The sequence below is a fragment of the Dermacentor andersoni genome, chromosome 5, assembly GCF_023375885.2.
Source record: "Dermacentor andersoni chromosome 5, qqDerAnde1_hic_scaffold, whole genome shotgun sequence".
NCBI lineage: Eukaryota > Metazoa > Arthropoda > Arachnida > Ixodida > Ixodidae > Dermacentor > Dermacentor andersoni.
In genome coordinates this window covers 125,097,740-125,119,656 of record NC_092818.1, presented here as the reverse complement: position 1 = coordinate 125,119,656, position 21,917 = coordinate 125,097,740, and the positions used below count along the sequence as shown (strand labels likewise).

At 44.9% G+C, this 21,917-nt stretch overlaps 1 protein-coding gene across 1 annotated transcript in view; it reads left to right on the top strand.

Moving 5' to 3' along the window:
* The window catches only part of Sse (extra spindle pole bodies like 1, separase), an 88,866-nt gene that overhangs the window by 47,264 nt on the left and 19,685 nt on the right, over positions 1-21,917 (top strand). The window contains exons 16-21 of the mRNA XM_055070967.2: positions 493-1,699; positions 5,726-6,014; positions 8,543-8,658; positions 10,213-10,319; positions 15,757-15,905; positions 19,319-19,464. Of these exons, the coding sequence (XP_054926942.1) occupies positions 493-1,699; positions 5,726-6,014; positions 8,543-8,658; positions 10,213-10,319; positions 15,757-15,905; positions 19,319-19,464 (2,014 nt within the window). The remainder of the gene's footprint in view (positions 1-492; positions 1,700-5,725; positions 6,015-8,542; positions 8,659-10,212; positions 10,320-15,756; positions 15,906-19,318; positions 19,465-21,917) is intronic.

Sequence of the window (21,917 nt, the reverse complement as noted above, 5' to 3'; positions counted from 1 at the left end):
TTCGGACCCTTCAGATACAATTTTCTCGTAAACTAAGTATTTTCTTGGCCCGAAACAAGCATTCTGAGGTTTTTGGAATAGTATTTAAACAGTCCACATCGACTTAGTATTTGCCTTTAGTGTGCCTTTATGGGCCCAGGTGAGACGGTAGGGCTACTGCCACTAACTCATTTTAGTATATTGTTCCTTCGCAAACATACATTTTATAGTAATAGTACACACCACCTACAGTGTCATTACTGTAATATTTATGAATTTTATGCACTTAAATGACTGGCCTTTAGGCATTTTTACAGCCCTGTTTCACCTACCTATCAAACTTCATTGCTCTATCTCAATGAAAATTCACTGATAACCTGTCACCACTGGCATGGAACTTTCCAGCCATATCTGGCCCATGTGCCACTAAACATTGCTCAATGTCATCACATCCGTTTATATGTAATCTGAGAGAAAGCATCATTGGAACATATTCTTCTCCCCCTATTACAGATGTGCAAGGCTTGTTTTGCTCATTGCAAACTTGGATCTGCTGTGCGAGAAGCTGCATGATGTGAAACACAAGCTCTCCCGTGTAGAATTCATGTTGCACCTAAAGAACTTCAGCTGCCCGAGTAAGCTCCAAGGGGAAGAAGCTGTCACTGTGGCAAACACAGACATGACCGATAGCATAGACATCGGTGAAAAAACCTATGACAAGTACCCATGCCCCCCGCGTAGCCACTCGCTGGCCGTAGTGCTCTTCCTCAAACAGGAGACAGTGCCGCAGTCTCCGCCTTCAGTCCCCAGCCTGGACAAGATTCACAACACAAACTGCAGCTGCCAGCTGTGCGAGTTTTATGCAACTAGGCAGTTGTGGATCGAGCGTGACCTCCTCAAGTGCTTGCTGTACATCACAGTTGGAGATGTCACTGCGGCTATCGGCGGTTTAGAGATGCTGCTTGACCTTGTGGGCTCGTTACAGCAGAAGTTGGCGAAGGAAGTGGCCTCTGCGGCATCCTTCCTTAAGCGCCACCTTTCAAAGGCCCTTATCTGCGGCCAGAACAGGACCGTAGGAGCCTGGGGTGAGCTCCTGACCCTGCAGACCACAATTCTCCTGCACCTATCGGAGGCTTACCTCCAAAGGAAAAGCTACCTGACATCGCTTGAGAAAGCGGACGAGGGCCTCAAGCTTGTCTCGCTGAATGGCTGTGGCAATAGGAGCCATTGGAAGGTGTTTGCCAGCCTGGCACATCAAAAAGTTAAAGTTCTGGTCACCATGTCTCGCAAGAGCAAGGACTCTTCTGGTGACCTCAAGGGCAGCTCTCTGTGGATTGCCAATACCAATGAGCACGCTGCTGCGACTACCACCATTGGCATGGATGCTGTGTCACCTCCAAGAGGTTCCGAGAGGCATACAGTGCCACTCAAGGTCCCAAACGCTCCAAAATTGCGTCGAGACACACCCATGGACATGTATTTGAAAAGCTTGAGCCGAGCTGAGGCATCAAGCACTGCAAAGAAAGGGAAGGGGAAGGCAGAGAAAGCTGCATTTGTCGTTTTTGATGAGACTGTAGAGGACAGTGTTGGTGGAGAGAAGCACAGTGTTGCTAGGGCTAGCAGGAAAGTGGGTGTCCGAACAAGGGCAGCTGCGGCTGCTGGGGATGCGAGTGATGACCTCGACGACAAGCCAGAAGTATCACGTATGCCGAAGAAGCAGGTATGTTTTGCTTACTCTCACCCTTTTTAATGCATTAGCATACTTAGGCAACTTCATGCACTTTCTAGGGGATATCTATCTATGTATGTATGTTTGTATCTGACCGGTTTCCCGCCTGCTTGAGTCACTGGGTACTCGGAGGTTGAATGGTTAGCATTTTGGGATGCTGTGCTGCGGTAACAGGGTTCAAAACCAACCATTGGACCAACTTGGGTCACTGGGTATGTGGCAATGTGTACATATGTGGTGCTCTTCAACTAAACTCTTTCACGTCAATATGGGTCACTGCAGATGTGGGACTGGGTAGGTACCGCTGTTCAAAGAAACTCTTTGATGCCGACTTGGAGCACTAGGTATGAGCCACTCGGTCTGTGCTGGTCTTTAATGAACCTCTTTGATAGCAACTCGGGTAGCTGGGTATGTGCCGCTCTACAATGATGAAAAAGATCCCTTGAATTTCTCAGAAGCCGAGTGAAATCAAACCCATGTCATAGTGGTTCCTGAAGAACAGCTACCTGATGCATTAGCAGACTGTGCCATGAATGCACTGGCTATCTGCGGCTCTTCAATGAACTCCTTACCAACGTGGGTCACTGGGTATATGCCACTGAGTGTGTGGCCAAGCGAGGGAACAATTCTTGGCACGCACCGGCACACCACGCTTCTCATCTCGGAGGCCACATGCAGGCTTCTCGGCAGTGCCACTTGATGGTGCAGTGTGTCCAGAAAAAAGTGCGAGAGAGGAGCCTGATTGGCACATCACGTGTTTCTCAGTGTTGGCACACCCTGTCACACCATGCGTTTTGGCGGCCACGTGCTGGTTTTGCAGTGATGGCTCTAGATGGCACCGAGTGTCCTCAGGGAAGCATGAAGAGTCCCGCTGCATTACATGCCTCATACATTACTTGTTTCGATGGTGGCAATACGTTGTGTCGCTAAACTGGTTCAATTCTAATGCACTTACGTTCACAGTCCTTGTTAGATCGGCTCTGCAAGCAATTTTCTCGTCTCCTTTTTTTCCCCTTGTTTTCTTTATTTCTTGAATTATTCTAAATGGACATATTCTTACTGAACTTTACTATGTTATACGAGATGTAGTATTCGATTTCATATTTAAAGCAGAATTCTTCCAGATATTCATATTTGATTGGACGAGAAAATAGTCTCAGTACAGTTAAACCTCGATGTAATGCACTTAAATATAATGAAATTCTTGATATAACAAGATATTTAACTTTTTGTAACTTGTTCATAGACAACCATGTATTTCAAACCTTAATTTAAACTGTTCATGAACCACCCCTTAGGCTTCGTGAAAAACAGTCGAAGGATAGCACACACTGCTGTGAACATCTCAGCCAAAATTTGCTGTTGTGCACGGCACGTGGATCTCTCAAGCAGAGCACGAAGTCACCTTTTCCTCACTCTTTTCAATAGAAGCCTACCCCTCACTCTTTTCTGGACGCTTTATTTCATAATATAGCATATTCCCATACATGGCTGCTATTGGTGCTGCTGGTGTTTCGATATCAGTGCGCTTCCTTCTAGTATCACTGTGTGTATTTATTGACACAGTTTAATGAACAGGCTGAAGTAAGCAAAAATGTGCTTTCAAATTTCAATAGTTACGTACCTCTGGGAGAAGCCGCCTGCATAGCAATTAAACTTTGGCCACCCTGCTTATTGGTGTGGTAGCCGTTGGTTCTCTCTAATTTCAACCAGCTTTCAACATTCAAATAGCCTCAAACCATGCAAAACTTAAGGTCCGAAAAACACGCATGCTTACCAGCGCATGCTCGCTCCTGAATGCTCCTGTTCAGACGCCTTGACAGACATCACTTTATATTGAGCAGCACTTCAACACGCACAAGTTGGATGTGGCTACGATCCGTCGGTGAAGCTGGTACAGAACAAAGACAAGTTTGCACCACGTAGCATGGCCAGACCGGAGCATATGAGTGCAAGCACAAAGCAAACGCTGAGCATACACACTACAGTTACATGTAGCTGTGGTCTACTATGTGACGTAGATATCGCGGCCGCCATGGGGTGCCACGATGAGTTGGCTGGCTTTTTAGCTGGCTGAGCGCACTGGCTCACTGAGGACAAGTACGTCAGGCGTACATTTGACACAACATAGGTGCCGAAGTTGTAGTGGCGTCTACGTCAACATCCAAAATCAAATTTGAACTGTGCGCTATGGTGATGTTCAGTAGGTGGAGAGTTGGGGGCACGCCCCACTCCTCCCTAACCTTTGCAGTGCAAGGCATTGAAGGAGCGGAAGCACCGCAAAGGTGGCATTTGATTTCCAATAATTCTGCTTATGCTGAATGCATTGAAATGCTTTTTGTGCAAAGTATTTCTGAAATAGCCTATTTTAACTTCAAATGTATTTCTCCACTTCGATAAAAAGTGGCTCAGGGCTCCTTTAACAAAATATGTGTATATACGATATCAATATAAAAAAATTCACTGTTGTTTACGCAAATCGTCAAATAGTTGAAATGCACGCAGCTGCTTCCAGATGCACCTCTCAAATCATGCACTGCGCGACAGAATGTGGCCATTGAAGCTTAGCAGTGTAGCCGCAAGAGTCTCTTGCCATCATGTTCGGTTTAAAGTCCAAGTGCAATAAGATGCTATTGCGCCTGGCGCACTGTAAAGTCTAAGTGGTGTTGGCAATATGCTGTGTGTGCAAGGGAAAGTGGTGAGCATGAGCTCAGAAGGATGGTGATGTATGCAGTCCTCCCGCACAAGCGAGAGGGAGTGGGAGGAGGTTGGGCAAGCAGGTTAGTAGGGGAGGAGTGCAGGTGAGCCTGCGACTCCTCCTCAGCTCAGCTGTGGCTGTGCATGGCTGTTAGCACGGTTCAGTGCACACACAGCCCACACGGCCTATTTTGGAGGTAATCTGCAGTTGTGAAAAGGCTGGGTGAGTCGAGATGGCTGTGGCTCCATGTGTGCTGTCTTCGTGCCCATTTAGTGCTGGAAATTACACAAGCTCGAGTTTCAAAGACTCATTGAAGTGAGAGGCAGATGAAGTGGTCGCTATCCTCTGCCTGCACTCATCATGATAGTGTCATCTAACTGCTTGTGACAGTGAAAAGACGGGGAATGCGGGAGATGGAAATTCAAGACGATGAGCAAAACGTGAACAAGGTGAATGCAGGAGCCAACGTTTCGACAAGTGGACTCGTCTTCTTCAAGGCAACGTATGCTTTCCTCGCCACAGTATATATATATAAAAAATATATATAAAATATATATATATATATATATATATATATATATATACTGTGGCGAGGAAAGCATACGTCGCCTTGAAGAAGACAAGTCCACTTACCGAAACGTTGGCTCCTGCATTCACCTTGTTCACGTTTTGCTCATCGTGCTTGTGACAGTGTCAGCTGTGGCTGCGGAGTGGGCATGAAAGCTTTGCAGGCTTCGTTTCGTACCACCGATGTGAAGATGTCATTGGCACAGCACGAAGACCTAGTTTTGGTCACCAACTCTTAAATTCAGCAAAATGAAATTTTCACATTGAAATCTGTTTTTTCCGATTGCCCGATAATTGGGAAATTTTATGGACCCTTTAATGTAAGAAAAATATGGCGGCAGCTATGTGTATTTGCACAAAAGGTCGAATTTCGATGTAATGAAGTAGACTGCCCATTTTATAGACTTCGTTATATCAAGGTTTATACATTTTTTCTCAGTATCTCATGCTTAATGCTTATTAGGTGCCTTTTCAAGAGCCTTTTATGCACAACAAATGCTTTTCAGAATTTTCAGATGAGCATAAACAGGCCGTGAACATATTGCAGTTTTGATTGCAGAGCATGTGTAAAAATTAGAACTTGCTCAATCCTGTAGGTGTATGATGAACTTCTCTGATCCTACCTAGCATTATTATACCTGTCAGGCGCTCTGCATACATTTGAGTTGATATCTAACATTGTGAACTGTATGTTTATGAGCTGTGCATTGTTGCATGTCCTTTGGCTCATCTATTTCTGTGGCACATGCAAGGTTCGGGCCCAGCGTAAAGCTGCGAAGACTGACCTGGTGTCAACGAACACCGGCAGAGATGCAGGAACGAGACCCAGCGGTGAAAGTGCTAGCGAACAGGCACCGACAAACAGCACACAAGGTGCATCTACTGCCTTGCTTAACGCAATAGATGAAGAGGAGGAGGCAGTTGCCTCAATTGCACGGTTTTCACTGCAAGAGAGAGAGCCGAGATTGATAGAGGATGTCCCCTACATGGAACACGAGATAGTGTTCACCGAAGAGCAGCTGGCATCTTGCAAGCCTCAAGGTATGCATACAGTGTTGAACGGTTGGTGGCAGTGGGGTTTTCTTTTGAAGTAAAGCTTTCTTTCTAAAGCTTTCTGACAGTCCTGTACAACAAACCACATTTGCTGAAAGGAGCGCCTCGGACATTGCTGCACTGTCCAGGTTGGCATATTGATGAGGCTTGGTGTAGTGAACGCTTAGTTGATCTTAGAAACAGTACAGTCAAATTTTATTGCTGTGAACTTCATATTAAAAATTTTTTTCAGATTAAGAAACATTTTGAAAAATCCCCAGCCAGAGGTCTACTGTTTTAATGTATATGTCTCGGCAACGTATATCTCTGCCATGCCAGCATCAGCAGCAGTAGACTGTGAATACAAATGTGTGCCAGTCCTATGCCATAACCCTTAGTAATGGCAGCCTACATATATGGAAACTATGGAAATTGACAGTATTGGTACTAGCAAGATTGCACCCCATTGCATCATTCGTAATTGCAAGTATAGAAGGTTTGAGGAATAAAATTGCCGGCAAAAGGCGAGGGCTTGCTTTAAGCATCACTTAAACCTGAGATTGATCAACAACAAAAGGGATAAAATTTGGGGTTGCTTCAGTGCTTGTAACGTTTTGCGATGGTGTGCATTGGCACAGCATGTTAGATTTCAGACATGCGAATGATGTTAAGTGCCCACTGCACACTTCAATGACGGCCATTAGCATTAACAGCGAACTTATGAGTAGCGGGTGCGACAGCTCAAAGTGTGCTAGCTACACTCCAAAGAAACACACCACTGCATGGTTCATGAATCCTGTGTGGCGGCCGGCAAAAGCTCAAGAATCACTGTACCGCGATTGCTGTCATGCTGCAGCACCATGTATGCAAGCTATGCACCTTATGAATTATGTCTGCCATCTCAAAAATACAGAAAAAGCATTTAATCTTCACGCTGCCAGTCTACACATGACAGTCACATGTACCATCTGAGATAGCCACGGTGTGCCTATGTAGTGGAGATGCTGCGGCCACCACGGGGTGCCGGGATGAGCCTTCTCACTCATGAGACGCTCACGGCGGAGCCTTGCCCCTTTACCACTTCCCCTGTGTAGCTCTAGTGTGCTAGTGGAGGAGAGAAAAAGCCACTCACCAGTGTGATAGCATAAGTCCTTTAATAGTGAGGCCTTCCTATGATTAGATAGAAAAGTGTTTCAGGGCCCCCTTTAAGCATCACTAATTCTCCATTCTATGAACTCCATTCGAACACTCCGTATTAAATCTTATATGTGATTGACAAAATTGGATACACTACATGTTTTGTTACAAGAATAGGTGTGTATTAGATTTGGGTGCACATCATTTTTATGAGTTCATAGCACAAAACAGAATGCACATTTGATTCGGAAGTTTATTGAACGGGGTTAATACTGCCAAATGAAACAACCCTGTGTTCGGAAATTTCTTCTGCCTCCTCTTCTAGTTAGTTACATAAAATAATTGGATCAATTGTTAGCCTGGTCAAGGTTAAATTAGCATAGGTTGACTAGACTGCTTTATTCTTTTTTCAAAGTAAATGAGTATATCTTCTGCTACACGCATATTGCTGCCAAAATAAAAAAAGATCAGTGGCACAATAATTTGACATGCAATAAAAGCTAAGAAATCTGGTCTCTATACAGAGAAGCTTTATAAATGCAGCTATTGTTTTTTGTAATTCTTTATTTTCTGCTTCTGGTACCAGTTAAAGGGACTGAAGTGGACAGGGTTTGATACATATGTATACGATCAATTGAACCTCAATGTAGCAAACACTGACACATGAAATTAGAAATTATAACTAGAAGTCGCTTAGTCATGCCTAATTTTAGTGAGTTTTGTTTTTGTATAATGAAACTGAATATGGAGGCTCAGGTGCAGTATTCTTTGTAGTGAACTGTACCTTTGCCTGCATGCCACCTCAAGATATGACGGTAAGTTAGCAGCAAAAATTTGGAGCATTTGGCAGAACACCAGACAAATGCACTATCTGATGAATTCCACACTTCTGATAACAAAAATGCATGTTCTGGGTGCCTGCACCCTCAATGAACTGCAGAGCTCTTCTTAAGCAGAGGACAGGTCCTTTGTCGTAACAAGTGCAAATTTTTAGTCGTATTTGTACAATAAATATTTACTGTAACGAACAAACTTTTGCTGCAATTGCAGTTTCATGTTGGGGTTTAAATCTAGTACTGCCATATTTTGAATCTCTGCTTGTATGTCTCTTGAGCTTGCAGTGATGATTTCTTTCCTGCTTGACCCTCTGTGGTTGGTTAGGGGCTTTGGCATTATGCTGCTTAGCATGAGGTTGCGGGATCAAATTCAGGCTGCAGCAGCCACTCTTTGATGGGGGCGAAATGCACAAACGCCCATGTACATGCATTGGGTGCATGTTAAAGAAACCCAGCTGGTGAAAATTAATTCAGAATTTCTCACTGCAGTGTGTGTCATAATCAGATTGTGGTTTTGGCACATAGATCCCCATAACTTAATTTTTTTTCCTGTTTGTTTTTCAGCACTTGACGAGATGATAGCATTGCTTGACAAAGCCTTCGAGCTGATCATCCATTTTCCACCATGCCCGCTATATGCCGAGATGAGCAGGACAATGGTGCACCTTCTGGACCTTCAGGCAAGAGCTCAACACTTTTTCTTTGCACGACATTCATGCACTCGGTGTCGCACGATAGGAATAATTTTTGTTTTACCATGATGAATTATGATTGACTGTGTGCTGTCTCATGTGCCTTCTATGTCCGTGTCATTGTGCCAGTGCTACAACAAATTAGGTCACCTACCAACAAGCCAATATAGACACACTGACTTGTGCATTCATTTTGTCAACTAACTGAGCTGAGTTTTGACACTAATAAAAGTGCTTGACACAGAACTGATGACAGTAGGAAACGTGATTGAAGGAGATTACAGGCATAATGGTAAATGCCAAAAGTGTGCAGTGTAGACGTCTGGGAAATTCTCGCTAAACTGATCAGGAATTAAGCAGGTTTGGGTAGGATACATATGGTGAAAAGATTAAGACGGAGAGAACGGCAAAGATGCACTTGTGTGATCACTGTCCACAGACGATGCAACATTGACAGGTTGCTGTAAGGTCTACAAACTATAAATGCATGCAGAAGTGGCAGAAAATTGTGCATGAGAGCCATCTAAATATATGCAAACTCTTTCAGTGGTATATGCTTAATTCTTTCAGTGTTAAGTTTTTTTGGAAGGTGACACACCCGAGCATCTGTTTTGTCTCGGATATTATAAAATCAACATAACAGTTTATTTTTGGTTATACAGAGGGGAAAAAATAACGCAGATAATGGCAAATGCTCTATTGCTATGCTCCTCGCATTCCTATCTGACAAAATGAATAAAAAGTTCAGCAGACTTGAACATCGTTCTCAGTACTTTTTCAAGGTGTCAGGGTCAGGATCTCACGCAGTTGAAGTTGCCTCTTTCTCGAACAACAAGCTCTCGTCCTCTGATCTCCTGCTTAGCTCATATTCGGAGTCGGAAGAGCCACTGCTCCAATCAATAGTTGAAGGTCCTGCACAAGTAGCCATCTCAAAGCAATCATGCAGCCATGCTTAAGGAAGGAGCACTTTTGTTTATTCGAACTTGGCCAGACAAAGCAAAGAGCAACAGATGAAACCGCAAAAGAGAGATATGACAGAGGGTGGAGCTGTCCTGGAGAAAGCACGCAAATGAAAGGAGCACCCTTGTCACTGGAAAGGGGTGTGCCATAGGGAAGATAGTGATAGACTAACAAAAAAAAAGCAAACCTGCTACACATGGCAAAAACGCGCAGGAGTTGGTAGCCTGGCACAATGGCGTGAATATTTGAATGGAGAATCACTGCCGTGGGTGTTCAAAGCCCAGGAGCCACCCCTCCCATATGCGGATGCCGTGGTGCCACCACGCCCATGTAGAGCACGTTCCGCAGCCGCTAACGAGAACTCTGACTCAGCAAACACGTAGAGGAGAAAATATGCTTCATATATACACAACCGGTGGTGGAACCACCTCGGAGCTCGCCAGCTTAGTGCAACTGCACACATTCGAGTGCAGAGTGTGGAGAATGTACTGCTACGTCAGCGGAACTGAAAGGGTTAAAGGATTGTACACTGCTTTCCTATTTCATTTCTGAAACTTGCCTGCAATGCACGTGTTTCTACAGGAAAGGCACACCAAGGACCACAAGACCGCATCTTTGTGGTATGTTAGCCAGACGTCCTCAGTCACTCTGCAGCACGTTGGACTCACTTTCCTCTACAAGAAACTTAAGTAAGGGCTCTTTTAAATATTCCACTTGTTGGCACGAGCAATTGCAGTAATAGCGTTCCTTGTGAAATGAAATTGTGTTTCTTATTGCATTAGTTTTCTTGTTCACTCACAAAATGTGTATTACAATAAACACCTAGTTAGTTGTTAATGCACATCATATTGTTCTTGTACAAAGTCATGCATATTTTTTTTTCTGTAATGTTTTGGTCTTCTAATATAGTTTCTTTATAGTCTATGCCTCATTGTATATTATATTCTGTTAAGTTTCTATAATTTCTCTAAACAAGTGACATCTGCATGTCACTTCAACAGTATCTTTTATTAGGGCATCCCCTTGAATGTGTATAGCTTTGGCACACCCTATTATGCTACTTATTTTGTATTTGCTCAAATGTATAACATTACTGCAATAAAATTGGAGATAAAAGAGAAATATCGGTTTTAATAAGGCAGACCTAGTAGCTCTCGGTGTCCAACTAGTTGCTCTTAAAGGGGCCCTGAACCGCTTTTTATTGAAGTGGAGAAATTCGCTTGAAGTTAAATTAGGCTATTTCTGAAATATTTCTAAGCAGAAGTATTTCTAAGTAGAAATACTTCTAAGCAGAAACATCTAAGTCCTCAGAACATCAGAAGCAGACTTATTGGCAATCAAACACCCCCTTCACAGTTCTTCCTCTCCTTCAATGCCTTGCACTGCAAAGGCCACAGCGCAGAGCGAAGCATGCCCACAACATTCCGCTTACTGAACATCGCCGAGGCATGCATACCAAATTTGATTTTGGATATTCATGTAGATGCCACTACTTCCGATATTGGCACCTACAACGTGCCAAACGTAAGCCAGACGCGGTTGTCCTCAGCGATCTGCCGTCACCAGGTTTGGCCATCTTAAACAAACAAGCGTAGTGTATACATGATGTTCTGATGATCGTGTCCGCAATGTATTAGTGCTGGGTGCCGGGAAAACAGCTGAAATTTCAAACCAAACGCAGCATGCCTCCCTCTTGAGGGAAGCCCCACTCCCAGCCACAGGGTCATTCACATACACAAAATTGCCTCTTCTTTGTGGGTGTTTCATCGCTTATCACGGCTAGTCATCCAATGCGGAAGGCGCAATGCCGCAATAAAGGAAGAGAAGGAAGAAAAAGAAAAGGTCCCTCGGCTCCAGTATGGGAGAAGGCAGGGAAGCAGCTGTGCTTGGGAATGCTGTGTCGAGGCAGAACTTTTTGCTTTGTGTAGTTTTGTTCGAACAGAAGTACTCATGATTGTACCAAAATCTTTCTTGCGTGACATTAAAGTAAAAATAGTTCTTCGTGTGCGGTTTTAGCAAATGGTACAATTGTGACAGATCGAATGGTGAAAGCCAGGCAAGGTGACTTGGTTCTCGGAGAACAATTCTGATCTGAAGCCACCGCATACTGGCATTCCCATGCATACAACAGCGGCAAGGCGCCAGTTTTCCCTCTATGTAACATTGTAAGAAACTCTATGGTTGTGTCCCGTCATGTGCATAAAAATGAGGTACAGTAAAACCTCGTTAATTCAAAGTCACCGGGACCTCAAAAAACCTTCGAATTAAGCGAGTTTTCGAATTAACCCAACACAAAAAAAAATGCGACCCAGGCAAAAGATTTCGCTGCAGGAATGCGCCACCTTTATTCGGCGATCTTTGGAGCACTTGTTTGCTGTGTCCTGTAGTTCGAGGCTCCAAGGGTCATGTTTTCTAGTTGGCCAACTACGTGCAGCATTTGAGGATTTCCATCATGGCACTCAACTAAACTGCAAGTAACGTTCAGCGATCCAATAACCTCTCCGAGAGCAGGTGCTCGGGAGGGCTCGTTAGCGTCATCATCGTCGCTGTCATCGTACATGGTCGCATTAGCGGTAGGTTCACTCTCCAAGTCTGAGTAGCGCGTTCGGTGATCATTTTCACAGTTCAAATGCTCGACGAAGCCGACTGCACCGGATTCACTATCCTCTGCGCAGAGTGCATTGATGCGGACACAATACTCGGCTCCTTCTTCATCATGTGCGCATATATAGTCAGCATCGACGGTGCTTTCCTTTGAGAAGCCAGCGTGTTCAAAACACCACATGATCAAAGTGGGTTCCACTTGCTTCCATGCATGCACAATAAGACATGTGGCCCCGAGGAGGTCGATGGAGTACTCCTTGCCGTTGTTGTAGCAAAGGAGCATTGTAGAATTTGTGGTTGGGGTTGTAGGGAGGACCAGGCTCTTCGTCAGGAACTAGGCGTACAGGATTTATTTACATATTTACATTAAAACAAGAGATACATTCGACAGTCTAGCGTGACTCCCAAATGGAGCACGCAAGACGAAGCATACAGCAGACAGCTCCAAGCACACTGCTTCTCGAGCATGAGCACACTCTAGCAGCCGACAAACTGCTGCTTAACCCTTTGAGGGTCGAATTATTTTGAGAAAAACTTTCCCAGGTGGTCAAATTACTTTATTGCGAATCTTGAATGTACAAGATGTATAAAGTCTGGAATAAATAGTAAAAAAAAAATTAGGAACAGTATTTTGGTGTCGGCATCACTCAGAACTGCAAAATGTTGAATAGTATTTCATAGTGTGGTACTCCTTGAAACACGGGTCTCCACACAGCGCCTTATCGCAGTCTGCACACCTAAAATGCGTGCATCTTCTTCTCTTGGAGCGACGAGTTGTGTTGGCGCACACATGCCATCTCTGCATGCGGCTGCCTTGGGCAGAGGTCTGAGGCACCCTCTCGCGTAAGCACGTTGCCGCATAGAGCGAGAATACCTTGTGAGCGGTGGTGATAAACAAGCTAAGAGCAGCGCCAGTCAAGATAGAAATCAACTTCCGTCGCCCCTGCGATAGCTTGCCGACAAAGAGAAAAATCACGTTTCGCATGCCTCCGTTGCGATCACGCAGAGGAAACGAAACCGCAAAAGGGGTGCTGCCGCAGTCTGCGCGACGCGCTGAAGCTAGAAATCAGTTCTGTTTATCTCCCCAAGAAGGTAGCACAAATTTCAAACGCTTCTTGTAAGTCCTAAAAGGTGGCAGCACCTCCCAGTAAGCACGCATCGTCATTATGGCGCGAAATTTCAAACGGAGGGTCGAAACCGTACCTGTACAGCAAAGACCTTGCAGGACAGAAAACCGCTGCCGTACATGTACGGCAAAAACCTTCTCCTCCCTAGATTCGTAGGGGAGGGAGAACTGCTTTCCAACCTTAGTCCAAGCGGAGCGTCCACAGTCGTTGGGGTGTAGTCGACCCGCCTTTGAAGGGGAGGGCTCACACACTCATATACGCACTTTGGATTCCCAGAACCTGAGCTGAGTGGGTCCTCGTAGCCAGGTGGTCACACCTGACCCCAGAGCTGATTTCCAAATTCCAGAGCTGACTTTCTCCGGTAGTCGCCACGAGTGTCGGCAGACTGTGACGAATCCTGGAGCCTGAGGAAAAACGTACCGCAGAACGCCCTTTTGTTAGAGATGCTCTTCTTGCTGCAAAGAGATCATGAAGGCCACGGCAAATCAACCAACTATACATGGTCCACCAAACGTGGCCAGTCCTGCTGCCGTTGCTGACTCTACGAAGAATGTGCATGGTGGATTAACGTCGCCGTGGTCTCCAATTCTCCAAAGGAAGTTCATGGTCGGTTAGCACTGTCATCTTTGCCGGTTCTCTGAAGGGCGCCACCACCGCGAGTCGATCGAAGCACCTGCAGCGGGCTGAGATAGCTTTGCAGAGCATACCCCTGCAGGCCAATCGTAACAGCATGCGCTTGAGCAGGTGGTGGTGGTAAATCTTCCTCATGTGGTGAATGACGCCTTGGTCCATTGGCTGCAAGATCTATGTGGTGTTCAGAGGAAGAAATACCATCCTGATAGCTTTCAGGTGTGGGATGTCACCATGCGCCGGGCAATTATCAACGAGTACATTCCTGCCTGTGGCAGCAAACTTGCGGTCAAGCTGCTGAACGTACCTAATCTTCAAATATTGCACCTGTGACCCAGGCTTTCTTGTTGTGCCGGTAGATAAGCTCATCCCTTGGTGACAGCCGTGCATTTTTAAAGCAGCGAGGCTTTCCATTCTTTCCAACTGCGAGTAAATGGCAGCCTGCGTTTACCGTATATGTTCGTGCCGAACAGAACAGTAATTCTTTCTTTTCCCTTTTCTTGTCAAGGTCACCCTTGACCGCGGTATCCTTCGCTGCGAACGTTTTCATGGGCAGCATCTTGTAAAAAAGGGCTGCCTCGTCAAAGTTGTACACATTGTCTGCACCATACTCGCTAAGTAATAGAGCCAAAGTGTGTTTCTTCCAGTCGACACTCTCGTTTTCACTGCCGCTCTCACCACCGACGGCTACGAAGGTCAAATTATTGTGCTCTCTAAAACGGCTGAACCATCCATTGCTACACTTGAACTCTTCGTGCCCAAGTTGTAGAGCCAAGTTGTTGGCCTTCTCCCACAGTATCGTTCCATTAATGGGAAGGTGGGCCGCGTTTGCTTTCTGCAGCTAGCGAAAACGAAGTAAAGCTGATTCCACATCCTGGTACATGGGAGCCCGTACTAGTGACGACTTCGAAAAATATGTCTTGCTGTAGGGCTCCAGTACCTTCGACTTATTCTTCAATATTGTGGACAACGTCGAGAGGGACACGCTGTGCCTTTTAGCCAACTCTGTCTTAGAACAAGTGCTCTTACCTGCTTCTTGGATCAAGCAGAACTTCTGCTGCAGCATTAAAATCTTATACTTTGGATTCTTCGCTCACTGGCACTTCTGCACAGTTCAGAAAAAAAAAAAAAAAAAAAAACACCACGCCAGCTGCAACACCCCTAATCACCGCACACAAATAAATGGCGCAGACCGGCTCTGCGCGTACACGCGTCGCCGCAGGTACAGAGAGATAATGGGCAAGCGACAGCCAGTGGCAGCGGCACAGTGCACGCGCTGACGCTGCGACCGCTGCGACTGCGAGGAGCATGCCGAGTGGGGGACGAGAGCACATGACAAAAACCAGTATGTCCGCTGCGTTGCAGTGAAGCACGTCTTCTCCTCTGCAGGCGCGCATTTTGGCGGTGTGCGGGCGTACTGTGGACTGATTTTTGTGCTAGCAGTACTATTGGTCGGTCGCTTCATCTATAAATAATCACAATTGCTATGTGGCGTTGCCTCGTGGCTCCAAATGGCCGTCGTTTCGTCGGGTTTGCGTGAAAGGGGGATCAGGAATTGCGGCATAGCACCCCAAATTTTCGAATTAACTGGGTTGGCCTAGGCCACCGGTTCGAATTACCCGGTCAAATTTACATTGGAAAATACAGGGCCGCAGAAAACCTTCGAATTATCTGGGATCTTGAATTAACCGAGTTCAAATTAACGAAATTCTACTGTATTTACATGTCCAAAAAGTCAAATTAACATTGTTTGCATTTTTCCCAGGAAGCAGAGAGCCACATCAGTATGCGATGCAGTGCAAGACTTCGAGTTCAGCAAGGAGGACACCATCAAGGCACAAGCTCTCAATTTCAGATTACTATCCGCACTCAAGACTGCGCAGCTCACTGAACTCTATGAGCTTCTGCCAGCTGGTGAGCAGTAGCCAGGCACTTGTGACACCGTTGTGATACTTTTGTGAAAACTTGGCGATACTTTCCAGATGCCCGGCCATCTATGTTGGTACAGTAAAATGCTATCATATCAGATGAGCATTCAAAGCAATAACTTATCAGTTACAGCCAGCGCTCCCTATATAGAACTAGCACAAAAATTTGCACAATTTTGTTACCGTACTATATGCAGAAGTGTAAGCAGTGCTAACAATAGAATGCAGCACTAACAGGTATAAAGTGTAATGTCTCTGTAATTGACCTTTCACTTTTAAAGAGAAAATTAAGTTGAGCCATATTAATAAAGTAGTCCTTTACAATTCTAAAAAGCAACTGTTACCATGAGAAGAGGCTTAGTAAGCCAAAAATAATGCGAAAATGGGTGGTGACACCACGTTGAAGTTGCCATGATACAGTGTATTTTGACTGTGTCTTGTTGGGCCTAGTTAACTTTTATGGGTAAAAATGGGTTACATTGTATGCAAAACCCAAATACTGAACTTGGTAAGTTTCAAGAACATTTACGTTGTGGCCCAGAATATGGAAAAATACCTTGAAATCTGTGACAACACATTGACGAACCATAGCTGGTGCTCCGGCACGGAATCTTAAAAATGGAAGTCTAGCCTTCATTACCTCTTCCAGTAATCAACCTTACTGAGATTAAACTTGAATGAATTATATATCCGTCTAAACTGATAGAGTGCTTCTCTTTAGTGCTCGTTTGAGCTGTTCCATGCACATACATGCCAACCCCTTCGAGTTTTACGCAATGTTTACGAATTTAGGCTTACAGTAAAACCTCGTTCATACATTTTGGAAAAGACCACGTGAAAAAACGTACTAACTGGAAAAACATACGATCCGAAGTAAATAAAAATTTGACAGGCTCAACTATTGTTGACAACTACGGTCCGCGCGAAGCGTTGCGGCATGAGATGCCGACGCGCATTGAGCTGGTGGTGCTCCGGTGCCCCGAGACGCGTTTTGTTGCTTTCCTATTGCATGGTGTTTTAAGAGGGCAACGAGAAACCGAACTGAAATCGAGCTGGTGAGCGACACCGGATGCCGCTGAAGTGAAACGGGATGCCTACATCGCACCGCCTGCAGCAGGGAACGGTGGCGGGTATAGACTATCGCTTCCTAAAAGCATGCAGTATGCTCCCAATGGCACTACGCGCCACACGCTGTAAAACTGATATGTGAAGATGCTTATCAAAATAGTTTGGTGGCGATAGCTGTAAATGTGGTGTGCGACGACCCGACTGGAGATTTGCTGGTACCGGGGTAAGAAACTGCTCACCATCGTTTTCACGAGATGGGCGGCTATATACCCTTCTCGATCGCATGCGCCCGCGCCTTACAAAAAGAGTGCAGTACGCTACTAATGGCACTGCGCACCATGCGCTGTGAAACAGATAGGCAAAGATGCTTATCGCAATAGGATTTGTGGTGTTAGCTGTGAATGCCATGTGCAAGTACCCCGGAGAAGATTTGTTGGTTCCGAAATGAGAAACTGAGTACATGCTGGCATTTTCACGTGAGATGGGTGGGCGATTATCGCAGTGAAGCTGCCGCGGCGGGCAGCTATATATTGTTCTTGATTGCGCATTATCTTGTTTACATGGGATCTAGCGGCCAGAAAACTTATACGATCGCAGTTTGGCGACGTACTGAACGTTGGTGCCGAAAAATTGTTTTCCTGGAACCTATGAACCGGCAAAAAATGAGCGTAACTCTATTGGGTCATTTTTTGTGTTCTCAGTTGCGAGCGTTGACGCTGGGAAAACATAACGGGAACGTATCAAAAAGGTTCTACTGTATTTTGCAATTTTACGAATGTTGCATAAACTTTTCCAAAACAAATTCTGTTCCCCAAAAAGTTTCGGTAGTCATGCCTCGAAACTTCCATACTCTTCTGACGTTGAAAGGATGCGAAAAGGGTACCTGCCTCGAGCATGTTTCTGCAGAAAGTTCCCGAAGAAGGCTAAATTGGTAGCACCAAAGTCGCCAGAAAAGTTGGAGATACAAAAACGTGTTGCTTGTCAGTACTTGATGTGCAGGAATTGAAACGAGTTTGTTGCTGCTTGTGTGCTACATCTCTAAAGGTAAATCACCTTCAATGAAGTCTGCTTGTATCCAAGAAAAAGCATGTGCTCAGGGCAGGCTTTTAAAAGTCTATGCTATCCCACCATAAGTGTTGTCTCCGAGATTTTTACAAATTTGAAAGTTCACATGTTGGCCAGGTATGCACGCTTTGGCCAGGACACATTCCATGGACGATTAAGTTATTAAAACTTGTATAACTGTGTAAGTGATATCCTACAAATTTGAAAGCCTCATGCAAAATTGTGTGACCAGCTAAACTATTACTTCACTGTATCTGATAATTCACTCAACCAGTGTTCCATTTAAGTGCTTTAAAGGGTGCTGACATGAGTTTTTTTTTTTTGTTGTTAATTTTCACTTTCTTGCATTATATATGAAAGTCGAAGCACTCTATAAACCTTACAGAAGATGCTGCAAAGTGCCAGAGCACCTTAAATAATTTACCATAACTTGTTCCTGTGAACTAGTACCTAGTTTCAGTATCCAAGACCACGGCCACTGGATAAAAAAAAAGTTGATGCATGCAGCAGGCCACACATTTTTTTTTTTCTTTACCCAGCGGCCGTGCCAGTACATAGGTGCATCATGATGTTGCATTAGTGGCTACCTCCATTTGTCATCATTGTAGCTGCCACATACGAGTGCAGGCAGGAAAAACGCATGCAGCACATTTTTATTTTTTTTAATGGGAAACACCATCATATTTATCTTTACTGCTCCATGTCTGCAAATTCTGCTGTCATAGGCATTTCAAGACAACTTTGCTTCGTGTTGTCGACAAATTCGACTTCGCCCTGCCATCTGTTAGCCGCCTGGTTAGCTTAGATGGTAGAGCGGCTGCCCCGGAAAGGCGGTGGTCCCGGGTTCAAGTCCCAGACCAGGGCGAATTTTTCTTCAACTATGAGGCGTTTCTTTCGAGGAACCCGTATGGGTTTCCTTTGTAGCAATTGCAACGAAAGGGTGGTTGTCTGATTTTCCCTTTATTCTCTACTTTAGTATTGAATTAAAATATCTTACGTTTTCCAGCCTTCACAATTGCTAAGCGTCATCCTTCTACATGCAATCTAAGAAGCATTTAGGCGGGTTTCCACGACTTCTGAAATGTGTTAGGTACTTGTTTAAATATCTACACCTTTCTAAAAGAATCTTTGTGGGAACATTCCCTGTGCACTACCTTAGGATCGCCACTTCACTAAAAGGTTCAACTAAGCGTGCTGTCGACTGCTGTTGCGTTGCACTAGTGCCATTAAGCTTAAGAGTCCGTTCATTACCTTCGCTTCTTTCAGACTGGACCGTGGTGCAAGTGACGGCAGCAGAGTCTGCTGCAAAAGGCCCTGGCGGTGTCACCCTGACACCCGATTTGTTCATCTGCCAGTGTCGAAAGGGAAAGGCTCCAATCATGGTCAAGCTCAGTGGCTCTTCAGATCAGCAGGTAATATGGCTGGTTGTGAGTGCAATGCAGTGTAAGCAAGAGGGTATGCATTAGTTAAATCTTTATGTCCATAGAACAGCATGTATTTTTAACCTCTACATAACGAAGTGTGTTTGTTCACAATTGCAACAGAACAAAATTTCACTTGTAAGTTTATTCCAGCTGCCACAAAGAAAGACCAGGAGAAATTGAAACTACTGCAGGTGCCAGTGGTCAAATAGTGGAATTACATGCAGTTGTTTGTGAAGAGAGAGAGAGAAATTTATTTACAGAAAGGCAGAGAGGTCGGCCTGAGCTATAACTTGTCTGGCCTACACCTTTCAAATCGCACACCATAGAGAGTGGCCGCAAAAGTGGAGAACTGTCTTCTCCAGCAGCGGCACATTTAGCTGGTCATGGCCTCAGAAATTTGTCACCAGACCTTAAAGGCCATAAACCGGCAAGTTTGGTGTCAATCAGAGGCACTAGAGGGCATATGTGTCGACGCGCGGCCTTATGCATTGTATCATGCACGTATCAGGCAGTGTAGTACTAAATGCCCTCTTGCTTGAAGACAAGGGTTGTGTGCTACAGGACAACACACGAGTGTAGACTGAGAAAAGCTGTTTAGCTGCCTGTATCAGCATCATGAGTTTCATACAAGCTTACCAAGAACTGTCGTACTAATGTCTATGCAAATTTCTGTAGTCATGCTTCAACCAGCATGGGAATCATGGGAAGTACAAGCATTGTCTCGATACAGCTGGTTGCTTTGAGTGCAACGTGGCTGTGGCTGCGGCTGCCTTTAAGAGACCCTGAAACAACTTTGACAATATTGTGCAAACATACTGAGTCGTTAGGGCAGGTCCTTCTAAACATCAAGTGATGCATTTAAGCACTCCGTGTATAGTGTATAATTTATTATAAGGGCCTAATATGTGCACCACTACCGATCGCAGCAGTCCACCTCCCCTGAGTGTTCAGCCGCCCAGTTACAATCTACATAGTACAATTGATGTCAAGTGGGCGAGCTATCCGACAGGCTGCCCAGGTTACATCTTCAATCATTTTTACAACTTTATGGTGAACAAATGTTCTTCGTAATAGTTGGTTTGTTGGTTAACTTGTTTCTAAAAAAAATTAACAGAAAGAGAATACACGTAAATTTATCCCTACACTCGAGCACTTCCAGCACACAGCAAGTGTAATCTGCTTGTGTTATAACGTGCTCATTGTTGATGCGAGCAACAATGCAGTCAATGTTCATTTTGAGGTTTCTTTTTGCGAGGACCATGAATCGCCGTTGTTGCATTGTGGGCTGCAAACCTAGCGATTGGCAACATGTCAAGCTGCATCATGGTTCCTATGCAAGGCAACGGACGATCAGAGGGGCTGCATCGAATTGGGCTGTCGACATCCAATCAGCATCAGGACCTACGCATTTGTGGCTGTCACTTCATGCTAGAGGACTACTACCACAATAGTTTTAGCGTTTCCGGCATTCCACTTAACACAGGCAGACTGGATTGGACTGGGCTAGCAACTACCACGAGCACGCATGTCAAGTTGGTCTATGTGCTCACATGTGGGTTGACTGCTTCAAACTGTGCGAATCTGTGTGTGTGCACACTAAACTCGCATTAAATCGATGCAGTGAGGGTGCCTTCCTGTGGCTAATTGGCCAGATCTTCACACGTGCTTTCGTACTTTCCACACACACTGCATTTGTTGTTCCCTCTGTTTGCATGGCATTAATCGTTTCAATTGGTCCAGTCGGCCTGGTCGGACCTTGTACCAAGTAAACATGGCATATGTCAAGGCACCAACCACGGCCGGGTCATTCATCGAACATACTGATAGTAGGAAAATCGATAATATGAGAAATCAAATATTAGATATTCCATTTGCAAATTGAATTATTCAAACTTTCACTATTCCATTCGAGGTTGAATATACAATATTGGGGGCACACCCCTAGTAATTTTTGTTGGTTGGATTATATGCCATCTTCGTGTGGTCTCAAGAAAGTCATATTATCGGGTTTTCACTCTACTGCATTTCGCTAGTGCCAGCCCAAACGCAGCTACAGTAGATTTCCATTAATTCAACTTCGGTCGGGATCAAATTACACCAAAGATTGAATTAACCGAACACGCTGGCCAGTGCTTACACATTTTTCTGGGCCTAAACTTTCGTTATTTCTATCCTAAAATTGGCCATTGCCAGATAATTCTAATGTGACCAGTCAGCATGCATGTGCATGATCCCTATGGTGACCTTAATAGCAGCCCCTTTAGTGGCAGCATGACTTGGCGGAGCTTAGGGGACAGTGAATGCATTCAACACGCCTTCTGCTGGAAACACCTATTTTCAGCCTGCCCTAGCAAGATTTTTAAGCAATAGCAGTAACTCAAGATGTCATTTGGGTGTTCGCCCAACTCCAACACATGCCTTCTTTCTTTTCAAGAAAAGTG